This window comes from Eublepharis macularius, chromosome 1 (assembly GCF_028583425.1).
Source record: "Eublepharis macularius isolate TG4126 chromosome 1, MPM_Emac_v1.0, whole genome shotgun sequence".
Lineage (NCBI taxonomy): Eukaryota > Metazoa > Chordata > Lepidosauria > Squamata > Eublepharidae > Eublepharis > Eublepharis macularius.
Window position 1 is genome coordinate 236,050,548 of NC_072790.1, and position 25,489 is coordinate 236,076,036.

At 48.4% G+C, this 25,489-nt stretch overlaps 1 protein-coding gene across 3 annotated transcripts; it reads left to right on the forward strand.

The window, feature by feature from the left end:
• The first annotated feature begins 2,568 nt into the window (after positions 1-2,568).
• CFAP45 (cilia and flagella associated protein 45) lies at positions 2,569-25,480 on the forward strand. Of its 3 annotated transcripts, XM_054980357.1 has the most exons (12): positions 2,569-2,708; positions 7,212-7,328; positions 11,458-11,591; positions 14,605-14,749; positions 15,304-15,474; positions 16,784-16,962; positions 18,132-18,261; positions 19,921-20,067; positions 20,621-20,734; positions 20,998-21,191; positions 23,696-23,920; positions 25,297-25,480. In XM_054980357.1, the coding sequence occupies exons 1-12, from the start codon at positions 2,706-2,708 to the stop codon at positions 25,370-25,372; spliced, it is 1,635 nt and encodes a 544-aa protein (XP_054836332.1). In that variant the 5' UTR covers positions 2,569-2,705; the 3' UTR covers positions 25,373-25,480. The 3 variants fall into 3 exon arrangements, with proteins under 3 accessions (XP_054836332.1, XP_054836338.1, XP_054836346.1); XM_054980363.1 differs by lacking the exon at positions 7,212-7,328; XM_054980371.1 differs by lacking the exons at positions 7,212-7,328; positions 11,458-11,591.
• Positions 25,481-25,489: the final 9 nt, after the last annotated feature.

Consider the following 25,489-nt stretch of genomic DNA (forward strand, 5'->3'; position numbering starts at 1 on the left):
GCAGGGTGTGAACCACAGCTGGTGTTTCGGTGCCTCCCCCTCATGCTGCATCTTCGGAAGCATCTGGCAGCTGCGGTTACAGAACAGAGCGCTTCAGCAAGGGCCACTGCAAAGGGAGTGAAGTTGGCAGGGCCTCTGGCTTGCAGATGCCCATCCAGCCCCTGCCCAGCTGTCTTGTACATTCCAAACAACCAGGCATGGGACACACTGGGGAAACAGCATCACTCTCCTGTCCATACATGAACAGCCTGAGTGAGCATTGGGGTGAAAACAGTGTGACTGTGGGAGGGAGGAACATGAATTGCCATCCCCCCCACCCCCGTCGCAATTTTTTTTTAAAAAAACCCAGTTTTAAATATTTCTCCACCCAAAAGATAAGCTGGTGTGTAAATTAATTCAATCACAAGCATGTGATTGGCGTGCCACCTTGTGGCCATGGGAAGGAATGGATGCCTCTCCAGGCCATGAAAACCTATGCTAGAATACAAAGTGGAAGGTGGCATAACAGCCAGTGTGGTGTAGTGGTCAGAGTATTAGACTAGGAGCTGGGACAGCAGGGTTCAAATCCCCACACAGCTATGAGGCTTGCTAGGCGATCATAGAGGCTAGGTCCAGCAGTGGCAACTAACCGTGGTAAGTAAAGAGAACCTCGATATTGGGGTGGAAAACCCCTGGATATCAAGCCTAGGAGTATTGGGGGAAGGCCTTGGGCCTCTATACTTTGTTTTGGCCCTCCAGAGTAACTGATTGGCTGCTGTGTGAGAGGGGGACACTGGACTAGATGGATTGCTGGACTGATTCAGCAGGGCCCTTCTTACCTTGGGCTGATCACACTAGTCTAACCTATGCCTACCTCATAGGGTTGTTGTGAGGACAAAAGGTAGAGAACCATGTATACCATCCAGTGGAATCTCATCTCATCTGTCACCTCACTGGCTGCCTTAGGCAAGCCTCAGCCTCTGTCTCCCTCTACACATCTGCAATATGAGCTCTTCAGGGGTATTGTAGACTGCAACCAGAGATAACGCGAGCAGTCTAAACAGCTATACAAAGGTTATTAAGTAGGTTGAGTGAGTGAGAGAGAGAGAGAGAGAGAGAGAGATGGCGCACGGGCTCATATTTGGCTGTAGCTACTGATCTCTGCTGCAATTTTTTAAAAAATTTTGAACTTGGAAAGAGAGTGGGGTAGATGCAGTGAAAAATCAGCCCAAGAAGTATAGATTTTTTTTGTTAAATGTCCAAAATCAAAATTTTTAAAATGCATTGTATTGCCATGCTAACAAAATGATGGAATGATGTCAGAGCGGCCCTGGCCACCATATGGTTCCCATCCCAAACACAGAATCTAATTGGGGCAGAGGCTCTTCCTGTGCCTCTTTTCCCTTTGTCATCTCACCCATGGTTGAAAAGAGGATTGTAAGCTCCTCAGGGCAGAGAGCAGGAGGACACATTGGCTGGTGGTAAAAAAAGTTTATGTAAAAGACTATGTATATGATTGATCGAGGTTCTCATGTTGCCCTGGCTTTCCACTGGGCCAATCTGAACCAACAGCAGATTGTGAAAGCCCTTGAACAATTAAATACCGTGTGTGAATTTTTAAAGGAAATAGTAAAAGAAGATCTGGTTTTGAAACTGCATGCACTGTTTAGCTGGGTTTCAAGCAACTTTTTCAGGCGGCAAGAAGGTGTGATGCTATATTGAGTTACTGCAGAGAGGACACTCTTACATCTGGCCTGATTTGCATCTGTGCACCAGCTCAAATACTATTGATTCATTCATTTATTGCCTACCTTTCTTGCCAATTCTCAAGACAGATGACAAATAAGTGTATAGGAATCATCAGCCAATGCTGGCAATCGTTTGCATGGAAACTGCAACAGGAAAAACCCACAGAGAATGACAGCCACCACTGCCCTGTCTCCATTTTGGGTTCTAGAGTCAGGGCAGTATAGTGGTTAGAGTTCCAGACTAGGATCTGGGAGACCCAGTTCTACCATAGAAGCTTGCTGGGTGATCTTAAGCCAGACGCTCTTTCTGCTTAACCTACCTCACAAGGTTGTTGTTAGGATAGAATAGAGGAGAACGGTTTAGGCCACTTTGGGTACCCATTGGGGAGAAAAGAAGGGCATAAATGAAGCAAATAAATAAATAAGGGTTGATGAAGAGATACCTAGACAAAATAAATAAATAAAATCTGGGGGGGTGGGAATCACAAAAAAATTGAAATAAATACTATTAAGGTTCTATTGAACTTTTATTTTGCAATAAAATTTAGTCTTATTGGGCTATGGAAAACAACATCTGGCGTGACACAGCCATGGCCCAGATTGTCTTCCGCCTCCCAGTAGCGTCGCTCTAGGACTTAGCATCTCTTTCCAAAAAGCGTGGTGAAACCAGTTCGGCTCGGGACCGGAAGTGCGGGGAAGAACAGCCACTGTACGCCGCTCTAGCCACTTCTTCCCCCGTCTCTCTATGCAAAGGAAGTGACGACTATAATCGCCAGAGGTGATTGCTGCTGGAGTCTTAGCTGTAGAAGGAAGTATGAAAAGGAGCTGGAGGGAGGGACGGAAGTGGAAAAGTCATTTCCGTCCCATAGTGGAACGTCGGGGAGACGTTGAGCGTTCGCGTTGCTATGGTAACAGGACAACAAAAGCCAGAGGAGGCGAAGACGGAGGCGCCTCCATAGCCTGAACCTGCGTCCGGAGATGGTGAGAGGGAGAGCGGGCTTCCTTGCCTAAGAGAGGGCCAGGCTGGGCCAAAAGGCCCTCGGCTCACGGGGTTGCCAACCTCCAGGCTGGAGATCTCCCGGAATTACAAGCTACTGAGAGTAGTTTCCCTGGAGAAAATGGCTGCCTTGGAAGGTGGCGCTGCACGCCGTGGAGGTTCCTTCCTTCTCCCAAACCCCATCCTCTCCAGGCTGCACCCCAAATCTCCAGGAATTTCTCAACCTGGAGTTGGCAGCCCTACACGAAGTTGTCTTACTGATTTGTAGTTATTATTAACCATAAAACCAGAGGAGCTCAAGCGCTGGATTCTCCGGCATTGTCAGTAGAGTCATTGCACGGGCAACGGCACTCTGCTTATGCTCAGAGGCATGATCATGACAGTCATATTAAACAAAGGCATTATTGTTGCTTTTAGTATTCTTTTTTATGGAAATAAAACAAGTGACAGCAAAGTTGGGCCCTCTGGAGACCTAAAGCTGTCTGCCCTTGTCAGTGTGTCCAGAGAGGCTGAAATGCCCTCTGCCGTTTCTCAGAATTGTTAGGTCAGTATCTTGCTTGGCAGCCAAAAAATGGCTCCCAAGACAGCTCACCTTACTATGATGTTTATGCATTGACATAATTAACATTATCACCACATTGTCATAAATAATACATCACCACATTCTGTTCACATTAATAATCAATACACAGGTAAAATAACAATAGCAGCTGTGCCTGTGAGCAAGAGTAGAGAGCCCTTCACATGCACACCCACCCCTCCGTGGAATAATTTGCATGTAGTATTAGGATGACTTAATTTTAAATTGTGACCAGTGAATATGAATGAGGACAGTAATGCATCATGAATGAAATAATAGCATCTGTTGCGTACTTTTTAGTATTCTGAGCTCCAGCGCAGATAACAGTTTTAGTGGGTAAAGCTGAGGGAAGGTACAAATTTAAGCTGGATGCAAAGGGTTAAGCCCAGAGCTTCTGCGTTTGAGAGAATATGGAGTGACTGCTTGTTGATAGTTAAATGAGTGTTGCAGTTGCTTATGTTGTTTATTGTGTTGATAATTTTTGAAGGCTATGCCTTCCGAACTTTCCCTCCTCATTGCCTTCTGTAATTTTTCCTTATAAAAATGGGGGAAATGATTTCCTCTTCAAAACATCTGAAGAGATGAGCTCATGAAAGCTTATGCTGTGATAAATGGTGTTAGCCTTTCAGGTGCCACTGAGTTTCTGTTTTATTTGGCTACAGTCGGCTGACACGGTCATCCCTCTGGAATTATGCTAAGGGTTACCTCTGGTGTTGCTGCCTTTTCTTTTCTAGCATCTCCGTCTGCCTGGGGCATGTGCAGAATCCCCCTCCCCAGCAGAATAAGATATATGGGGGAGGGGATTGTTTTGGCATACTACAAATCAGTGGTCTCAAACTGTTTGGCCCCATGGGGGGGAAATTCATCTCTCCAGTGACCTGCTTTTGGCGGCTTACTATTAAGGCAATAAAACAAAACTAGCTGCTAAAAACAAGCATTTGAGTATTAAGACCAAGTAGCGGGGTGCCATCAAAAATGGCTGTCCTGGGGGCAGGGAGAAGAGCAGCCAGCTACAGAATATTGGGTGGTTCCAGGCCAAGTCCTGCAGGTCTAAAGATAATGCGTCCTGGACTTTCCCGAAGCACCTCCTGCTAAAATGAGATGGAGGATAACTGGGAAGAAATTATCTGCTTCAGAGAAGAGATGCTATGGAAATGAAGGGAGCAGGCACCTGGGCACACATCAGCAGGCACCATAGAATCGTAGGGTTGGAAGGTACCTCCAGGGTCATCTAGACCAACCCCCTGTACAATGCAGGAAATTCACAACTGCATTCCCCTATACACACCCAGTGACCCCTGCTCCATACCCAGAAGATGGCAAAATGTTGCCCTTAGTTGCACCACATTGCCCATAGTTGCCAAGTTGGGGACAACTGTCCAAACAGACCCACTTTGAAGAGCACCTTGTCCCTGTGTGCATAATATAAACTCTGATACCCTCTGAGGATGCCATCTGTGTGTGTCGGGTACAGATGGCAAAGACCAGGGGTCATTTTGTAGAAAAAGAGCTGGAGGAACTCATTAGCATAACTTATTAGCATATGCCACGCCCCTTGCCATCGCTGGAAATGTGTCATTAGCATAGCTGATTTGCATATGCCACACCCCCTGACATCACCTATCCTGGCTGCTTTGGACCCAACCCTGGCCATTCAGGGCCAAAATTGGGCCCAAAATGGCAAAAAAGGGGCTGAAAATGGCCAAAAAGAGGCCCAAAACGGTCAGGATTGGGCTGCTGCTGAACAGGAGAGTGATCCACCACCTGTCAGAGGCCTGATCTGGGCTGTTTCAGCCCCAATCCAGGACGAAACGGGCCCAAAATGGCCGAGAGTCAGGTGGGCGGGGCCAACTGACATGTGACCTCTTTGGGGAACTGCCGGAACTGCATTCCTGTGCGTTCCGCCTCGAAATGAGCCCTGGCAAAGACAGATATAGAGGCGTTCTTGGTGGTTCCTCCGTTCACTTCACTTCTCTTCCCAAGCAACGGAACTTCCTTCCACTATAGGCAGAAGCCAAGCCTGATCACCCATTAGAAGCATTACAAGACATTTAAAGTATGGGAAATAGACAGCTTTAAAAGGAGATTAGACAGAGTCATGGAGGACAGGCCTATCAGTGACTACTAGCCGTGGTGACAATCTCTGAATACCAGAGCCGGCCCTGCAGGCAACTTTGAGGGAAGACCTTAGCCCGTATGCCCTGTTGCTGGCTCTCCAGCTTAACCAGTTGGCCACTGTGTGACATAGGATGCCAGACTAGATGGACCACTGGTGTGATCCAGCAGGCCTCTTCTTACGTTCTTGTGAAATATCTCTTTGTGGTAGTTTGAATTTACATGTCTATTATACAGGGCTTTTTTTCTGGGAAAAGAGGTGGTGGAACTCTGTAGGTTGCCCTCAGAGAAAATGGTCACATGGCCGGTGGCCCCGCCCCCTGATCTCCAGACAGAGGGGAGCTGAGATTGCCCTCCTCGCCGCTCAGCAGCGCAGAGGGCAATCTAAACTCCCCTCTGTCAGGAGATCAAGGGGCGGGGCCACCAGCCATGTGACCATTTTCAAGAGGTGCTGGAACTCCGTTCCCCCACGTTCCCCCTGAAAAAAAGCCCTGCTATTATACATAAACATATACCAAGACCTAAATACTTACTCGTTGCCTTTTTAAGAATATTCAGTTTACAATAAAATCTCTCTCACACTCTCAGATTTTCTTTTTACGTTTGCTGTGTCTTAAGTCTTTGTGTGCCCCTGTCATCTGAGACTAGATGGGTGGTAACCTATGAAAGGGCCTCCTCGGCCGTGTCACTAAAATTAACCCTAGGAAGATCTGTCTATTCCCCTCAATTGTTGTCTTCTGCCAGCAGGTGAAGACTTTTCATTTTTTGCCTGGTGCTCTTTTACTGACCCTTCTTCTTGTTTGTTTTTAATTGCTAACCAACAAAGGGAACCCCCTGGCTATACAGACAACTCAAGCACAACAACCAGGGTCACAAAAATTAATCATGCAAGGTTGATATAAATTTTTATATTATATCCAAAGTGCAACAGTGCAAAAGTGCAATATATATCAAACAAGATTTAAGGTGCATATATATACAAGAAGAGGTAGTCTATCGAGTTGACAATAAATATATTTCTATATACAATAAATATTCTGGTGGTGGGAGAGTGTAGACAGATGGAAGAATGCACACGGAAAATGTCCATATGTCCAAGAGTGGAAAAAGGACGTGTCCAAAGACACCTAGCCGACGGGCTACAGCTTGCTATTTCCAATTCCCGTTTCGGTCTTTCTTCATCCTGGGCTAGACTCTATGGACTATAAATAAAATTAACCCATCAATAATGAGCATTATACACAGCCTGACCAATATAGCTACTGGTTTACAATACAGGCAAATAAAAGTTTCCTTACTGTCCACTGGCATTTCCCCTCACTCCACACACCATTGCAATTCCAAATACACCGATAGTTACAACTAGTACCAGACACATCCCATGTTTATCTAACACGCCTAGGGTTATCCAATTAGGAATAAAAAAGCCCTTAAAGGGGCAGTGTCACAGGGACACAAGACAGAAATGTAACCAAAATCACCATCCAATGCAGCAAACAAGACAGAGAGGCAATAAATGTACGATTAATCTATATATAACAGGCAAATACAGAGAATGGACCATAGTACATACATGTCAGGCAATCATAGATGGAAACACCCTACTATTTATCCTAGGAAACAGGAATAATCCATTGTAAGATTTAAACCCCCCCGGCGTCAGGCTCTTGAGTTCAAAAATCCACCTCGCCTCCACTCGGACTGAGTGGAAAGGCAAGATACAGATCAATAAAATGAAACCCAGGCCTGCCATCACGTGCCAAACTTCTGCTTCCTTCTCTTTCTTCCACAGTCGGGCAGTGAGTGCAGGTCAGCGAGTTCTAACTCCAGCAGGTCCCGTTCCCATGTGCGCTACAGAACAAAGGCCTCCAGTTCAGAGGTAGACGAAAGCCTCTTTGGGAAGGCCAAGGTGAGGAGAAGAGGAGACGTGGTGGTTTTCGTCTTATAGTGCCAAAAGGACCACTCCTCTCTTTGAAATTTTCAGATGTTTTCCTTGAATTTCTTCCACTCGTGTTATCTCTTGGTTCATTTTAGTTCTGGCTATACAGTTTCCCTGGAATCTGTTGCCTACTGAAATTTGCTCCTCTTCCGCTTTTCAAAATAGCACCTTTAAAAATGCTTACACTTCCTTTCCTTTGCTTACCATCTGTCATTTCTTTCTCTCCTCCTCTAAGTTGTTGCTCTTCCCGCTTTCCACCAAACGCCATCTGCGTTGATTTTATTTTCAACCTTGTGTTATTTCTTCTTTGTTTCGGTTCATTTTCTCTTCTTTCAAATGGGATTTATCTCAGACTTGTTGGGAGGGATTTGAGTTTCTTTGGTACCAGGTAGCTCCTGGTTATTTGGTGCTTAATAAATATTATTAAACATCAGTGGTATGGAGCAATCAAAGTGACATGCTTTTAAATTTCATCATGTCTGAGGGCTCTTCAAAGCACTTCTTTTGCCAAATGTATTCTTTGCTTTGAGATGAGGATTTTCAGGCTTGCTGCTTGGTTAGAGCAATGATGTATTTTTAAATTCACATAGCATTACTTGAGCGCATGCTTGTCAATCAGTGAAATGCTGCTCCGCCAACTCAGAAAGGGTGCTTATTGGGAAGCCGAGCAATCTGTAAACAAGGAGGATGCCCAATCTATCTTTAAAATCAAAAAGAGTCCAGTAGCACCTTTAAGACTAACCAATTTTATTGTAGCATAAGCTTTCGAGAATCAAGTTCTCTTCGTCAGATGCCTGATCAAAACTGGGCAGATACAGAAGAGGAGGGGAGAAGAGAGAGAGAGAGGAAAGAAGGGGACATATATCACAAGGGGACAGAATGCAATTAGCGTGGAGGCAATCAAAACATTCATTTGCTTGGAAATGTAAACATCTCCTTTTGGTGTGCAGTCAGTTTGCCGTATTAGTTTGTAGCAGTGAAAGTATCCAATTCCTATGTAGTATAAGCCTTCGATAACCACAGCTGTCCCTGCCAGCTGCATCTGACAAAGAGAACTGTGGTCCCCGAAAGCCCATACCAGGCGTCACTGGGCTCCCCCAGACCATGCCTCTGTAAAGGGAATCTGTTACCTGTGATAATGTGATAACCATTCATAGTCTCTAGTCAGTCCCAGCTTGACAGAGTCAAATTTGCATATGAATTCCAATTCAGCAGCCTCCCCTTGGATTTTGTTTTTGAAAGGTTTCTGTTGAACCACAGCGACCTTTAAGTCTTTGGTGGAATGTCCTGGTAGATTGAAGTGTTCTCCCACTGGTTTTTGGACGTTTCCATTTCTAATGTCAGATTTGTGTCCATTTATTCTTTTGCGTAGAGGTTGGCTGGTTTGTCCAATGTACAGAGCAGAAGGACATTGTTGGCACATGAGGGCATATATCAGATTGGAGGATGAGCAGCTGTAAGAGCCAGAGACAGTGTAGTTGATGCCATTGGGTCCTGTAATTGTATTCCCTGGGTAGATATAGGGGCAGAGCTGGCATCTGGGTCTGTTGCAGGGCCTGGTACCTGTGCTGGTGACTCTGCTGGCCGATTCATGATTGTAAGTGAGAAGTCATTTAAGATTGGGGGGCTGTCTGTAGGCAAGGAAAGGTCTTCCACCCAGGACTTCTGAGAGAGAGGTATCATTTTCCAGGATGGGTTGTAGCTCACTGATGATACGTTGGATGGGTTTGAGCTGGGAGCTATAGGTGACAACCAGTGGTGTTCTGTTGTTAGTTCCTTTAGGTTTGTCCTGGAGCAGACTGTTTCTGGGTACTAGTCTGGCCCTGTTGATTTGTTTCTTCACTTCATTTGGTGGGTACTGTAGTCTCAAAAATGCTTCTTGTAAATCTCTTAAGTGTGAGTCTCGGTCGAGAGCATTGGAGCAGATACGGTTGTAACGTAAGGCTTGGCTGTAGACAATAGACCGAGTGGTATGTTTAGGGTGGAAGCTGGAGGCATGTAGATATGAGTATCGGTCTGTTGGTTTCCGGTATAAGGTGGTATTTATTCGTCCATTATGTAGTTGTACAGTGGTGTCCAGGAAGTGTACCTGTTGTGTAGAGTGGTCCAGGCTTAGGTTGATAGTAGGGTGAAAGTTATTGAAGTCCTGATGAAATCTCTCAAGGGCTTCCTTCCCATGGGTCCAAATGATGAAGATGTCATCCACGAATCTTAAGTATAGTAGTGGTTCCAGTGGATGGGAGCTGAGGAAGCGTTGCTCTGAGTCCGCCATGAATATGTTAGCATATTGTGGTGCCATGCGTGTGCCCATGGCTGTGCCATTAACCTGTAGATATAAGTTGTCACCAAATTCGAAGTAATTGTGAGTGAGTACGAAGTGACAAAGTTCAGTGGCGAGGTGTGCTGTGGTTTTGTCCGGGATAATATTCCGTATGGCTTGCAGTCCATCTGCATGTGGGATATTGGTGTACAAGGCCTCCACATCCATGGTTGCTAGGATGGTGTCATCTGGTAGGTTGTCAATGGACTGTATTTTCCTGAGGAAGTCAGTGGTGTCCCGTAAGTAGCTGCGTGTTCTGGTGGCATAGGGCCCGAGGATAGAGTCCATGTATCCCGAGACTCCTACTGTGATGGTGCATTTTCCTGCAACAACTGGGCGTCCTGAGTTACCTGGTTTGTGGATTTTGGGTAGTAGGTAGAATCTTCCTGGTTGTGGTTCCTGGGGTGTGTCCGTATGGATGCATTCTTGTATGTCCATGGGGAGTGTTTTTAATATTTTATTGAGTTCCCTTTTGTATTGTTCCGTGGGGTCAGAAGGTAGTATTTTATAGAATGTTGTGTTGGAGAGTTGTCTTTCTGCTTCTTGTATATAATTTTGTTTGTCCATGATGACAACTGCTCCGCCTTTGTCAGCTTCCTTGATTACGATGCCAGAATTATTTTGGAGGCTGTTTATGGCCTCTCTTTCTCCACGGCTGAGGTTCTGCTTTAGGTGTTGTTGTTTGTCAATTATCTCAGCCTGAGCACGTCTACGGAAGCATTCAATGTAAAAGTCCAATGAGGAGTTACGGCCCTCAGGGGGTGTCCATGTGGAATTCTGCACACGCATGGCACCACAATAATTGCATTCTGTCCCCTTGTGATATATGTCCCCTTCTTTCCTCTCTCTCTCTCTTCTCCCCTCCTCTTCTGTATCTGCCCAGTTTTGATCAGGCATCTGACGAAGAGAACTTGATTCTCGAAAGCTTATGCTACAATAAAATTGGTTAGTCTTAAAGGTGCTACTGGACTCTTTTTGATTTTGCTGCTACAGACTAACACGGCTAACTCCTCTCAATCTATCTTTAAGTCTCAGAGACAGGAGCATACAGTCAATACAAGCTATATAGCTTGTACTGGATGTCTGCAGAAGTTGAAGGACTCATGAAGAATAATAGCAGCCCCTCCACCACGGCTACCATAGTGAGGTAGAACCGCATAGGCAAGGGGAGTTAGTTGGGACAAACATACTATGTCATTTTCCCACAGCCACATCTCTGTTAGGCAAGCCACATCAATTTCCACATCAATATGATGTGGATCATAAGTGTCAAGGGGAATGTATTTATTTATGTTATGTCATTTACAGTCCACCAACACAATCAGTGGCTGGAACATTCAATAAACAACACACTAGGGTATAGATTGCAGAAAAATGAAGACAAACATGAATCCAAACACAGAGTTGAAAGAAAACATAAGCAATTTGGCTTGACACAGTAAATAACACAGAAACTACTCAGTAGGAGCATTCTTACAGCAACAGTTCGTAAGCAGAAGTATAGCCTACAGTCCCCGTCCCTTTACCAAAGCATCTCACAGATCCGTTTCCTCACAGCACAGTCCTATTACCTGTGTGAAAAAGCTCTCCTGAATAATTCCGTTTTGCATAGTTTGCCAGAAAACCAAGAGAACGGGAGCCTTCTTAATCTCATCAAGCAGGCCGTTCCATAAGACGGGGGGTCACCACAGAGAATGCAGCGGGTGGATGTAGACACAGCAGCAGGGGAAATGGGATCTCGCCTCCAGCTATCCTGAGTGTTTTTGATATTTCTCACAGAAGCTCCATCTACCCCACGTTGGCAGCCCCATTGTGGTTCTCCAAGATATTGGCAAAGCAGGGAAGTCGCTCGGCTGGGGACGCAAGCCCGAAACAATTCGAATCATCACCAGGGACTTGATCCGGGACCTTGTGTAAGGCTTTCCTCCCTGCTGCCCCTAACTTTTCCTTTCGAGCTGCTCCATTGGCCCATCATTTCCCCTCCTTCCACTTCTGAGACTTCCCTCCAAGAATTGCCTGGTAAGGCTTGGAAATCAACCACTCCTTTGAGCCGTGCTTTCACAGTGGTTGAGAGACCTGACAGGGAAGGGCCAGGGTTCAATGACGGAGTCTCTGCTTGGCCTGCAGAAGGTCCAAGGTTCAATCCCCGGAATCTCTAGCACTGCTTCAGAAGACAGAAGCGGAGGCTTTCTGGGCCTAACTACATGTCCAGTTTTAAAGAGATGGATCTAGATTGCCCAGCCTCAACCCAGGTCCCCCAAAGCCCCACAGCAGGTGTGGGGAATGGCTTTTACAAGCATACAGGAGAGCCCAAAGGGACTTGGAACACCGGGGAGGGGGAAGAAGGGCCCCTTCCTTCTCCCCCAAGTTGTTTCCCCACGTGGCCAGGGGGAATTATTTCTCTGTTTTTGCTGATCCAGGTGGAGTATTCTGTTCATGTGGGGAGCAGCAAAAATGAGGAAATAGCGCCTCCTTCCCACACTGTTTATGTCTGGGAAAATGGTTTTGGGGGGAATCTCCCTGACCACCCCCCGCAGTAGTATTCTGAGCCTGTTTGGGCTCTTCTTTCTGTTTGTTGGGTTTGGGTCTGGAGAACCCAGGCCAAGCTCTCTAAAAACCTGAATGTGTAGTTTGGCCCTCAGCTACAGCTGAATCCAGGCACAACCCAGGGAGCAGGGGAGAGGAGGGCTGGCTACCGCCCCCTGTCACTGCAATAGCCTCACTGGCAGTTCAATAGCTGCCAGACTTCCTACCTATAGGAAAGGATTACTGCGTCACTTTATCTTCAGAGGACTCCTGTGTGCGTTGCAAAGGGTTCTGGGCACGTCTTAGGCAGGGCAGCCTTGTGCTATGGGAGGCCAACCAGGCCTGTGGAGCCACAGTATTCCCCTCCTATGATCTGAGCGTGCTGTATGGATGCCTCTCTCTCTCACACACGCACGCACGCACACCCCACAGCTGTGCATTTCCACCATATAAGTTTGTCAACTCCAGTTTGGGAAATTCTTGGAGGCTAGGGAGGGTAGAGTTTGGACGAGGAGAGATTTCGGTGGGGTATAATGCCAGAGAGTCCTCCCTCCAAAGCAGCCCTTTTCTCCAGGGGAACTGATCTCTGTTGCCTGGAGATCAGTTGTAATTCTAGGAGATCTACAGCTAACACCTGGAGGTTGCAAGGAAAGGAGAAGCACCCTGAGAAGTAAACTGCAAGAACCCGGGTGGATAACCACGTCTAAGGGAACAAGCAACATATACCATTAAAGACTCTCTTCAAAATTATATTATGTGAAATATTCTTAAAGTGGAGAGTGCATCTAAGACAATAAATATTTTTTCAATTTTATACTTAATTCACACCAATTTACAAGGTGACTATAAGACACAAAGTCCGACCAATAATGGGAGTAGGATTGGCTCCCACAAAGTGCTGAAAGTTCAGTAGGGGATTGCCAATCAAGTCCAGGCTGAAATGTGCAAATAGTTGCCCCTCTTTACTTGGCTCACGGCCAAGTAAAGAGGGGTGCGCCATATGCCACCTGAGATTGCCCAAGCGGCAGCGTTGCTTTGAAAGTGCCTGGGGGGGAGGTCTGATGACCCCTGATGCAGTCTGGAAACAAGAGTTTAAAATAACCGGTTCCTTGTCGGGTCCTTAGTCCTTCAAGTTGTGTCATCTCCTTGTTCCATCTGTCAAGAAATATGAAAACTACAACATAAATATCTACAATCAAACAGCAACCATTTGCACATTTCAGCGTGGACTTGATTGGCAATCCCCTACTGAACTTTCAGCACTTTGTGGGAGCCAGTCCTACTCCCATTATTGGTCGGACTTTGTGTCTTATAGTCACTTTGTAAATTGGTGTGAATTAAGTATAAAATTGAAAAAATATTTATTGTCTTATATGCACTGCGCCACTCTAAGAATATTTCACATAATATAATTTTGAAGAGAGTCTTTAATGGTATGTGTTGTTTGTTCCCTTAGACGTGGTTATCCACCCGGGTTCTTGCAGTCCACTTGGAGGTTGGCAACTCTCCCAGGATAAAATTAGTACTAACACCCTGGGCTGCCTTTGGGGAAATCCTGTCCCCTCTTGGAGATATTCTCATTGAGCCCGCGCCGCAAGTTTCCCCAGAACAAAGTTTTTAAACTCTCGATATAGCTGATTACATTTTTACTGCCATCAGGAGGTGCCGTTTGGCTTTTTAATCTTGGGCTGTAGATGCAGTCACACTTTTCCTTGCCACACTATCTGCCATTCTTTTAAGAAAAACCCAACTCCGTACAGGATCGTCAGTGAAATCCTAAGCAGAGTTACTCTAGTCTGATGGACTTCGACTGGAGTAACTCTGCTTAGGATTCCATTGTGTTTCGTTTACTTTGCGTAGGCAGGGCTGTGTATACCCTGTGCTTTTTCATTTTAGAGAAACTGAACCTTGAACTGAATCATGCTCTTTTTTTTTTTGCAATTTGTGGTGTGTTACACAATTTGATCTGCCTTTTCTGCTTCCTTGTTATTTTGCATAAATTAGTCTTGTCCATATCTACAGAGGGGGCAAGGTGTGATAGAAGGTGCTGAAGCCCTGCCGCCGCCTAAGGAGCAGCGTGGAGCACTGAAGCCCCGCCCTTAAGGAACGGTGCAGGGCCCTGAAGCCCCTCCCATCACTGAAAGTTTCGTACACAGCCCCTCTGGATTTTGTTATTTCCTCAGGCATTGCCCGTAAGCATACCTCTGCAAGCACAAAGGCTACACGCTTTTAAAATATTCAGTGAAAGCTGAGATCCTTCACCGGCTACCGCGTGCTACACCTGTGCCCAGTCCCAGCATGTATCCAGCCTTGCGCTTCGTCCAGGCAACGATTGCCCTGCAGGGTCGATGCGCAGTAGATGCCTCCCCAGTAATCTTCCCCTCTTGCTGTCTTGTCCAGCGTGCCCAAAACAGACCCTTCAGGAGAGTCCCTAATCATGAGCCCGTATGACTTTGACCGCATCAAGGAAGCATCCCGTGTCTGGACCAAGGAGGAGCGTGAAGCGAGGCAAGCAGCTCTCAAGGCAGAGCGAGAAGCCATCATGGTACGTAAGAATTTTTTTTTTTTTTGCATTTCTGATTCTGACTTAGGGTCCAGGGTCCGCAAGCGCTTCTGCCTCCTTAGTTGCTTGCGCCGATCCTGGCCAGAGACTATCCGTGCCAAAGTGGCGGGCAGTGTTTTCTGCTTACAGCACTCCTTGCTCTCTTGGTAAGAGAACGAGTGAGCACCAATTACCAGTCCTTCCTCAAGATAACTGTAGTTGGGGAAACACAACGGAGCTTGAAAGGCGAGGGGTGAGTCTCATATGTGTTCCTTTTCTCTCTGAATCAGAAATATGCCCTGGTATTGGGAAGCAAGGGAGAGTTGAGGGCCTCGAGGGAAAGGGAACCAACATTCTCTGCCTGGTCACCTGGAGGCTATTGATAGCTCACCCCAGGCGATCAAGCAAGTGGCTGTTCAGAAGCCTGCATCTTGTAATTTGGCAGAGCCTTCCAAGAGTGGGACTCGTCATCTCCCTGGCATCTCCAGGTCTATTCACCCAATCCTAGCCGAGCAACTGTGCACAAACCACTCCTCCCTTCGGTCTTCCCTCCCCAGGTCTCAGTGAACGAGCGAAAGAAGTCCATGCAGCAGAAGGAGATCTTGCGGAAGAAGAACGAGAAACTGAATGACTTGGAAGAGGAGGCCAAGGAACGAGCGCAGTATCTGTTGGACCGGGCCGCCAACCTGCGCATGGAGCAGGAAGATGAGATCAAGAGGCTCAATGAGGTGGGGGGGAAAGAGAGAGAGGAATTGCTGTGTGTGTGTGTGTGTGTGTCCGTGCGTGCGTGCGTGCGTGCGCGCCATTTGCCCCTCTGTCAATCCTGGGTTGTGTTTCCACCGTTGTGGGTGTTGGTCCGTGTGATGAGCACTCGGAACACTGGAAACCAGGGAGACGTTTGCTCAGAAGAGCTCTGCAGGGCTCAGCCAAAGATCCACCCGGTCCAGCTTCCTGTTTCCCAGAATGGCCAGGCAGGTGCCTCCAGAAAACCCCCAAGCCAGCTATCAACAATAACTGTCCCCCTACTGCTTGCCTCCCAGCATGTGATATCCTGCACCTGGACTTGGAGGCTCCGTTTAGCTATCAGAGCAAAGAGATGATGAGCAGCCCAATTCTCCTCCCTCAGTGTGTCTAAATCCCCTTTTCAAGCCATGCAAACCAGTAGACGTTGCCGCATCTTTGCAACAGCAAACATCCATATATTAAAGAACTAAAAACCAGGAGGGAGAGGATTTCAGGTTGCATTCGGTGATTTGCAGATGGGAGACATTTGTAGCCTTGGATTGTTTGCATCCAACCTTAGAAAAGGCTGCTGTAGCCATATGGACTAATAGCCACATTGGTTGGGGGTCTGCATTGCGAGAGCGGGGAGGGGACCAATCGTCCCTTCTGCCTCTTCCATCAACAGCTCACAGATTTCTGGATCCAGCCAGGTTGCGACAAACCAAATGTGTCTTAGCCGTGGAATTCTTCTTTAGAGTTGGTATAATGTGGTGAGGAAGAAGCTAGACTTCGAGCCAGGACATCCCTGTGCATGTCTGTTCTCTGTCACAGACCAATTAGGTATCCTCGGGCATCTCTCACTCACGCTCTCAGCCCCCCCTCCCCCCAAATTTGCAGTAACTCTGCCCTACTTGATAAGATTTCCGTGTAAAAATTTCAACAGGATCATAGGTGGCAATGAAGGGGAAAATGCCCTTTCTGAGATGTGCCTGCAATTTGTGGTTTTTATAAGTACCTGCATTAGAATGAATTCACTGATTAAGCATATAAGAATACCGTTTCAGTTGTTCAGAAGGTTTGTAATGAGTCTAACCAGTTAATGTACTGTAAGTTGCAGCCCTAATGTAAGCTCTGTACTCCTGAATAAGGGCATAAAGTTTCTGGAATCTTCTTCCTTTGGGACACAGATCCATGCCAGCATACCAAGTGTCCCACTTTGAGCATCCCCCAGGCAGAAGTTGGCATGGGAAAGCGGATTTGTGTTTCCCCAGGAAACTCTCAGTGTCCGTCTCAGCGCTCAGCTTCCTTTCGCAGGTCATCCTGGAAGCCAAATGCCATGCCATCCGAGATGCCCAGATTCTGGAGAAGAAGCAGATCGAGAAGGAGATGAATGAGGAGGAAATGCGGCTGGCTCGGATGATGGAGGTGGAGAGGCAGAAGGCCAGCAAGATGCAAGAGGAGCTGGAGCAGAAGCGGAAGGAGGAGTTGTTCAGGTCAGCCAAGATCTTCACAGGAGGAGACACCCCCCACCCCGCCTCATCTTGTTGGGTCCTTATTGCCCCAAGGTGCTACTTAAAGACAGAGACAGACAATAGCGCTTTGTTTTGCTGGAGGGGCGGAGGCAGCCAGAGAGAAGGACTGCTGCTTGGGATGAGTGACTGCTCCGTTCCATTTTCCATCTCTGGCCAAATAGGCGTTGCAGGTTTTAAGCCTTATTTCAAAAACCCGCAAGACCGTTTTAACCAGGTTCAACAATGAGACATCGGACGGATGTTTCGGAGGTCATTAATTAATAGGGTTGCCGTAAGTGGCTTCTCATTCCACATTCAAGTCTCTTCTAAATGGTCTGCCTCCAGCCTTGTATACCTTTCTTTTTACAAAGAGGTAGAAGATGGATATGTTGATGGCTTAGGTCTGTGTGCTAAGGGGATCCTGAACGCTGGAAGCTGAGGGCAAACAACAGGGGAGGGATGTTTCCTTATAGGTTTCCTAGTGGCTTATGTTCTTGCTGTCTGAGAACTGGAGGGGACGGTCCCTTGGTCTGATACGGAAAGGCAGTTCTCACATTCTTAGCACGTGTGGCTTTGGGTCCACGTCCACCACGTGGCATCAGAGAAGAGTGCCCTGAATGCCGTATGTTGCTTCATATGAGCCAGCCTGATCTTTAACTGCTGGTCTCTAGCACTGCGTTGAACATCCAGCACTCTTATCTGCTGCCGTTTAGGCTGTGTGCGCACTTCTTACCTTGCCCTGTCCCCAAACCAGAGCACTTTTGAGCAGATTGCACAGGGCTTAATAGCCACTTGGGTGGGGAGGCTGCACCAGGGGGAAGAAGGCAAAACGCCCTCTCTTTTCTGTTCTGTCAAGTTCTGCTTGGTGGAAGAGGCAAAAAGGATGGTTTTATCCCTTCCCAACTACGGGTCCCACGACCCTGAGAACAATCTCCCGCAGGGTTGGAATGTGTCTGTTCTCAGAATCCTCGTGGCGATGTGGTGGATTCTGCATTCTGTTTGAGGGGCGGGACTGGATTCTGGGTCAGTTCTGACCCCCCCCCCCTCCGAGGAAAGACGTTGTGCTGAAGTTAGCTGAGGGAGAGTTGGGGCAGCAGGGGCCACGGCGCCGCTCGGCCTCAATAAGACACTTCCCGCCTCCTGATTCCCAGGGGGAGGCGCCACATCACCGAGCAGATCGAGAAGAACGAGGAGCTGCGTGCCATGAAGGCCGAGCAGAGGGACCTGGAGGCCCAAGATATGCTCGACTATCTGGAGCGGCTGCAGCTCGAAGACGAGCAGGTAAGTAGCAGTGGTAGGAGGGCAGCCAACCTTGTCCGCATAACCACTAAAGCTGGAGGACTCCGGTTTAAACTGTGAAAGGTGTCAAGTGTCCGAGACGGCAATCAAGTGATTTTAAATAAGAGAACAGGTTCGAATGAGCCAGCTCTTTATATCAGTTAGTCGCAAGGACTTCGTGCTTTTGAGTGAATAAGAATGAGGGTAATTCAAAGTCCCCAAATGTCCCTGTGAAAAAACTCTGGATCAGATTCAAGCGAGGCTCACTTTGTGACGGGTGGAATTGCTTGATAGGACTCAAATCAACCAGGCTTTTTCACACAGATCTTTCAGGGCTTTGTATGATTGTTACTCTTAACAATCCTGTGCATTAAGTCATCTTCCATTACACACATTTGACTGCCCTAAATTTGTACCTTACCTAAGTACTTACTTCCACTGGCCATTTGCTTTAGGAGTTTTCACCTTAGCGGTTTCCAGTTCCTGTGACAGCCTCCTCCTTTCTGAGTTTTTGTTGTTGTTGGAGTTGAGTTTAATTAAAGTGGCACTCTGTAACATACTCAGGGATAATAAAACAGGAGCTAGAGGCGGCCGAAAGCCTAACAAAACGTATTCCGGCATAAGCTTTCCTGACTGAGTCAGACCTCAATTCATCTAAACCACAGAGTACACCCACAGGGGTACATTCCTTTCTGTTGCTTGTAACTCTGAATATAAATAGATCCCCTATGGATCTGCACTCTGCGCATCAGATGAAGTGAGCCCTGACTCGGTAGAAGCTCATGCCGGAATACATTTTGTCAGTCTTTTAGGTGCCACTGGGCTCGTGTTTTATTTTGCTGCTACAGACCAACATGGTTATCCATCGGTAATTCATTAGGCTAACGTTGTTTCTGAAATTCTTACTTTCTCCCTGGATTTTGGAGTTCTGAACTCCCTGACCCTGTTTCCAAAATAAAGCTGATATTTCGCTTTTTTAATTTCCAAATCTTTTTTCTTTCGCACGTGCACAAGGGTGCAGCAGCTTCCAGTCCCTCTCCTTTCATCTGCATCTTTTACACCACCAAGCTCATGTGTACATTGATCAAAATCGACTATAAAATAACACACACACACACAGAGGCACCAATGAGTACACCATGAAATTACATTGAATCAGACCCTTGACCACCAAGATCAGTATTGTCTACTCAGACTGGCAGCAACTCTGCAGGGTCTCGGGCAAATATCTGTCACATCACCTACTGTCTGGCCCTTTTTAAACTGGAGATGCCTAGGATTAAACCTGGGGACCTTCTGCCTGCCAGGCGTGTTCCACCACTGAGCCACGCCCCCTCCTCTAACGGAGGCACTCTCCCCTTCCCCTGACACAGTGAGATGTCTTGCATCGTGAGGTGGCTCATTGCCCTGGAAGGAGAGAGCCACCGCTAGTAGAATAGCTCTGTGGATCCCCCCCCTCCCTGTGGTCTGCAGTCCCAGGAAGCAGAGAGAAAAAGGATGTCCTCCTATGAAGTCATTGGTGGCATAAGATAAGAGGGAAGGTGAGGCTGAAGGAAGGTCCTTCGCCAGCCACCGTAACGTACGAAGGTGGAACTGCGGTGCAGACTGTAAAGTGCCACGGACGCCGTTGAACGTGGAGGCGCTTCCTTTCCTTCTCCCCAGGAGATGGATCGCAAGAGGCTGGAGCAGCTGAGGATCCAGGCCGAGATTAAGCGCATCAACGATGAGAACGAGAACCGCAAGCAGGAGAGGTTGGAGCAGGAGAGGATGGCCGACATGCGGGTGCTGGAGTACCAGCAGCAAAAAATGGTTCGTGGTCTGTTCTTGAGCAGGGGCAGGGGGCGGGGGGGCACAGCTGGGGCCCATAGCAGTCAATCACTGCAGAAAAAGTTCCCCCCAGATTGTACTGCAAGGCTATGCGGTAGGGATGTGGGCTATTGAGTACCTGCCTGGGAAGGGTGGAAGCTGTGCTACTGGAAGAAGCGAGTCACGGCCTCCGCGAAGTGCAAGGTCGTCCTCTGGCACAGGGAGCCTTCTCTCAGCAGAAGATGCTCTTCCTCTGGAGGAAGGTTCCCTGCGCCAAAGGCTGCACACTGACCTGAAAGGCTGCTGTCCAGCGCAACTGGCTTCTGCACAACCAAGACTCCGGAGGCTTCACGGTGCCTGTTGATCCCTGGCTAGATGTGTGGTTTGGGGTCCAATGGGTGGTTCCTCTGTTGCGTCTTCCCACGCCTGCCTTTTGGTGCTTGGTGGCATCAGCCAGAGATTTGGATCCTGTCGCCCTTCACATCTCAGACTGTTTTAGGGCAGCTTTCCTATAGCCAAGAAAAGCTCAGCAGCAGCTCATGTTTGTCCAATACAGGCACGGGAGGCGGAGTTTGAAGCCGAGCAGGAGAGGATCCGCCGGGAGAAGGAGATGGAGACAGCCCGTCTGCGGGCTTTGCAGGAGAAGGCCCAAGATCACCAAGCGGAGCAGGTGTCGCCTGAGCCCTCAGCCTTGTGGTGTCATGTTTTCAAAATGTGGGCGAGAGGCAGTTGAGCAGGACCCACAAACTGACTCAACTGCTTTAAAACAGCCCAGGTTGGGGGCGTGGCTAAAAAAGAGTCCGAATGCCAGAGCCCATTCTCACTCCTCGGTAGCAAGCTGGGATCCCCCTCTCTGTGTAGGCACGTGCTCATGTATAGGATCCAGCCTTCCAGCCCCTGCTCGTCTTTTCTCATCTCCCCCCCCCCCCACAGGATGCACTGAGGGCCAAGCGCAACCAGGAGGCGGCCGAGAGGGAGTGGCGCCGGAAGGAGAAGGACGCCACTCAGAAAAAGGTGCAGACGGAAGCCATGCTGAAACAGAGCCGCCTGGAGCAGGTGGCCAAGAAGGAGCATGACCTGGCTGTGCAGGTGCAGCGAGACAGGGCCGAGTTCGAAAGGATTGTCAGGTAAGAAGCTGTGCCCTCCCCTCGGGCCTTGAGAGCTGAACTTGGAGTAAACCATGCCAAGATGGAATCGGTGATGTGTCTGCTTTGCTTAGGCTGGGTTGGTGTGGCTTGAAGGCTTGGGGGGGGGGGGGCGGTCATTCTGAAGGTGGCCAGGCAGGGATCGGCAGCCCTGTGCGCAATTTCATCTGTGCCCGAGCACCAGCTTGCTTGGGGGGAGGAGCCTCGACCAGAGCAGGTCTCCCGGCAGGGTGGTCAAGACCCCTTCAGCTTGTTATGTCACCCGATCCCTTTTTGGCTGGCAGTCGGCTGTACCTTCCTCCCGTCATTTGCAGATGGCGGCACTGCAGCAGAGCCAAGACCCTGTTGCCAGTTCTCTCTCCACCTGCAAGCTCCTGATGGGCCGGCCACACGGTCTGCCCTTCCCCCTAGCCAAAAAAGAAGGGCGGACTCCCAGAACCTTGCAAGGGCGATGAGAACTGTGGATTGGCTAAGAACGGTAGCTTTACCGACTGGTCAACAATACGGTATAGCAGGTAAAGCGTTGGAGGGGATTTGGGAGATCTGGATTCACGAAGCTTTGGGACAGTCCCTTTTGAGCGAACCAACTTACAGGGTTGTTGGGAGGATAAAATGAGGTGAGGAGAAGATCATATATTGCCCCGAGCCGTGTGGAGGAAGAGCCAGGTAACAGTGCGATCAATTTCACAGGACTGTGGAGAACTAGAAAGTGTACAAAGGCTGTCTGGTTCACCCTTCTTGTTCTTAAAATCATAATCTGTGCAGTAAGCACAGGCCCGCTTCAAGCAAACTGTGCAGACCAGACCATCGCTTGTCTGACTGCCAGAAGACCTTCCTATTTATTTTTATTAAATTCATGAAAATATTTCTATCCCTTTCCTTGTGGCTTCAATGGAGCTTACAAATCACAATTTAAATACATCCCTGGTTGTTGTGGGTTTTCCGGGCTGTATTGCCGTGGTCTTGGCATTGTAGTTCCTGACGTTTCGCCAGCAGCTGTGGCTGGCATCTTCAGAGGTGTAACACCAAAAGACAGAGATCTCTCAGTGTCACAGTGTGGAAAAGATGTGGGTCATTTGTATCTGCTCAGGAGGGGTGGGGTTGAGCTGAGTCATCCTGTAAGAGTTTCCCAGGGTGTGGAATGCTAATGGCGGGAGGCTTCACTGTATCCTGAGGAGGTTCTTTTTGCATATGGATTGGTGCTTGATATGCTAATCTTCCCTGCAGGGATATTGTTGGGTATAGAGTATTTTGTTAGCCTGGTGTTTTTCAGGACTGGGAACCATGCTCTATTCATTCTTAAGGTTTCTTCTTTCCTGTTGAAGTTTTGCTTATGTTTGTGAATTTCAATGGCTTCCCTGTGCAGTCTGACAAAGTAGTTGGAAGTGTTGTCCAGTATTTTGGTGTCCTGGAATAAGATACTGTGCCCTGTTTGCGTTAGGCTATGTTCAGCCACTGCTGATTTTTCAGGTTGTCCAAGTCTGCAGTGTAAATACATCCCGATTTAAAATATACAAAATAAAACCACAGGCAGTCCTTCCTCCCCACCCCCAGTGCCTTCAGTCCATACCCCGTTTCAAGTCCCCGGCAAATAAAACAGTCTTGCAAATTTCTAAAGACTGTGTTTCTCTCACTTCCACAAAGAGGGAGCTCCAGTGGAGAAGGCACAGGCTCTGCGTCGTGCCAGGCAATATGCTTTCAATGGGGGAAACAGCATGTAGTCTGAGAACCCTTGTTGGTGCATGGGGATGGACAGGGCTTTTTTTCTAGGAAAAGAGATGGTGGAACTCAGTGAGTTACCAGCGCAGGGGGCAACATTTGGCAGGAGGTAGTGCCCCTGGTACCACACGCTCCCAGGACTACACAATGACGTCACTTTGGGTCAGCTGGAACAAGGGGGGAGTTTTTTAAAGTTTAGATCACCCTCGGCGAAAATGGTCACATGGCATGGTGGCCCCGCCCCTTGCTCTCCAGACAGAGGGGAGTTTAGATTGCTGTCCCTGCCAAGCGGCATGGAGGGCAATGTAAACTCCCCTCTGTCTGGAGATCAGGAGGCAGGGCCACCAGCCATGTGACCATTTTCAAGAGGTGCTGGAACTCTGTTCCACCGCGGTCCAGCTGAAAAAAAGCCCTTGGGGATATATGGTGTATGCGGGGAGAGTCAGTCCTTTAGATATGTGAGGTGTAGGTCCTGGAAGACTTTAAAGTTCACAACCGGCAGCTTGGATTGGACTCAAAAGCAATCTTGGCAACCAACGTATTTGTTTTAAGATAGGCAGGATATGTTCCCATTGGCTAGCCCTGCCAGTAACCAGCCTGCCGCTTCCATGCCTCCAAATCCTTAGAGCTGTATCTAGGCACAATGGGGGGTGCTTGGATGCTTCCTTACCCTCCAGCAACGCCGTCGATGCCAGCAGGAAGCGAGCCATAGAGCTGGGTGCAGGTGCTCCCTCCCAACGTGCTCGTTTCCCTCCACCCCTCCACAGAATCCAACGGGAGCAGATTGAAAAGGAGCGGAAGGAGCACGAAAAGCGCGTGGCTCTCCAGCTGACCCACGCCGATGAGATCCGGCGCCAGGTGCGTGAGCACCAGCAGAAGCAAGTGCAAGAGCGCATCGCCATCTTCGAGGAGGGCAAGCGGCTCAAGGAGGAGGAGCGCCGGCGCAGCGAGCGCCTCAGCGAGATCAAGCGGAAGAAGTTGGACGAACTCCGGTGAGGCCGCTTCCTCATCCCTGTCCACCGTGCGCCTTTGCCGCCCGCCCCCATTTTAATTCTGCTACCCTTAAATGTCCGGGGAAATGGCCAAAGGGATGTTTTTCTTCTCGGGGGGTGGATGCACCGTCTTTTCTCACAGCCACCTGTGACTCCCCCCAAATCTGAGTTCAGCCTGTCGCCTGTGTGTCGTGGCCTGCCTGGTGCATGATAGCCGCACCCTCTTTTTGTCGTCCCAGGCAGGGAGTCAAAAGGGTGGGTTGTTGAGTCCCTTGTGGGGCCACCGTATACGGTTGCAGATCCACATTCAACTTGGTAGTCCACAGGTAGAGCTGGCCTGAGTTGTTGGCAGTAGTTTAATGCCAGTGGGATGGTTTAATGCCAGGGCAGAGGACCTGCCCTGGTGACTTCACTGCAGATTGTTTGTGTCTCATTCGGAAGCTGTTCAGGCGTTGAAGGGGTGGCATGAGTGTCCAGTGTGGGGGCCTAAAAGAGAAGAGCAGGTGAAGTGTCACGAACTGCATTTTCAAGAGGTTTAATTTTGCACCGTGAATGTTGCCCTTTAGGAGGAATCAAAGCTCCTGCTAAAAGGCGAGCCACCCACTGCAGAAAGTCACTGCTTTTGCTGTAACAACACACAACCCCAGCTTCATCCCTCCTTGAAAAGCCCTTTACTCCAGAAGGGGAAAGGATTGCACCATGCCCTGTGCGGAGGAATCTGCCAATTCCATCCCTGTGGTCCAAAAATGCAGAGGGAGAAGGGTTTTTGCTCTTTTGGCTCAGCACTAATGAAGCCTGGTTTGCATGCGAGGAACTCTTTTGGGGTCTACCGGGCAATGGCTTCTGTGCTGGAGGGTACGCCCTTTGGATCACAGTATAGCCACTCGCAGACCTGATTGAGCCGCCCCACTCCTGCGTGGACAGCGGGAGGAGGGGTGATCTGTTACCAGGGACGAGAGGATTGTGTGGCGATTGTGGCCTAATTCTCACTGAGGCAGTCGATCTGTGTGTGAGCCCGACCCCTTCAGGCTGCTCACATGGGGTTGGGCATGTACGTGAGCCTCCGTACAAAAAGAATATTCCTGCATGTAAAAAACCCAATGCCAGGAAGTAAGGTCCTAGCTCAAGCTTCTCCCTGACATGCTAGATTTCTGCATGGAGGGAATATTGGTGTGATCAAGAAGCATTCAGTCACATGACACACACACACACACACACACACACACACACACACACACACACTGTGCAGTTATAAGCGGCCCAGCCCAGGTGATTACCTCCATGAGAACAAAGCTGTCAGTTCTGTACCGACAATGCCCCGATGGGTCACTTGCCTTCTGCTGACCAGCCTCTCTTTGTTCTCTCCTTGTTTACAGGGCCGTCGGTCTCCCTGAGAAGTACTGTGCCGAGGTGGAGCGCAAAACATACAAACAGTCAGCCACGGTGCACTGAATGGGAAAGGGGTCCCCCCTCTTCGACCCCCGTAGACTCTTAGTCCATACTCTAGATTTCTATTTTCTTACTTTCTCTAAATATTTTATGAATAGAGCTATTTCTGGACATGTCTGT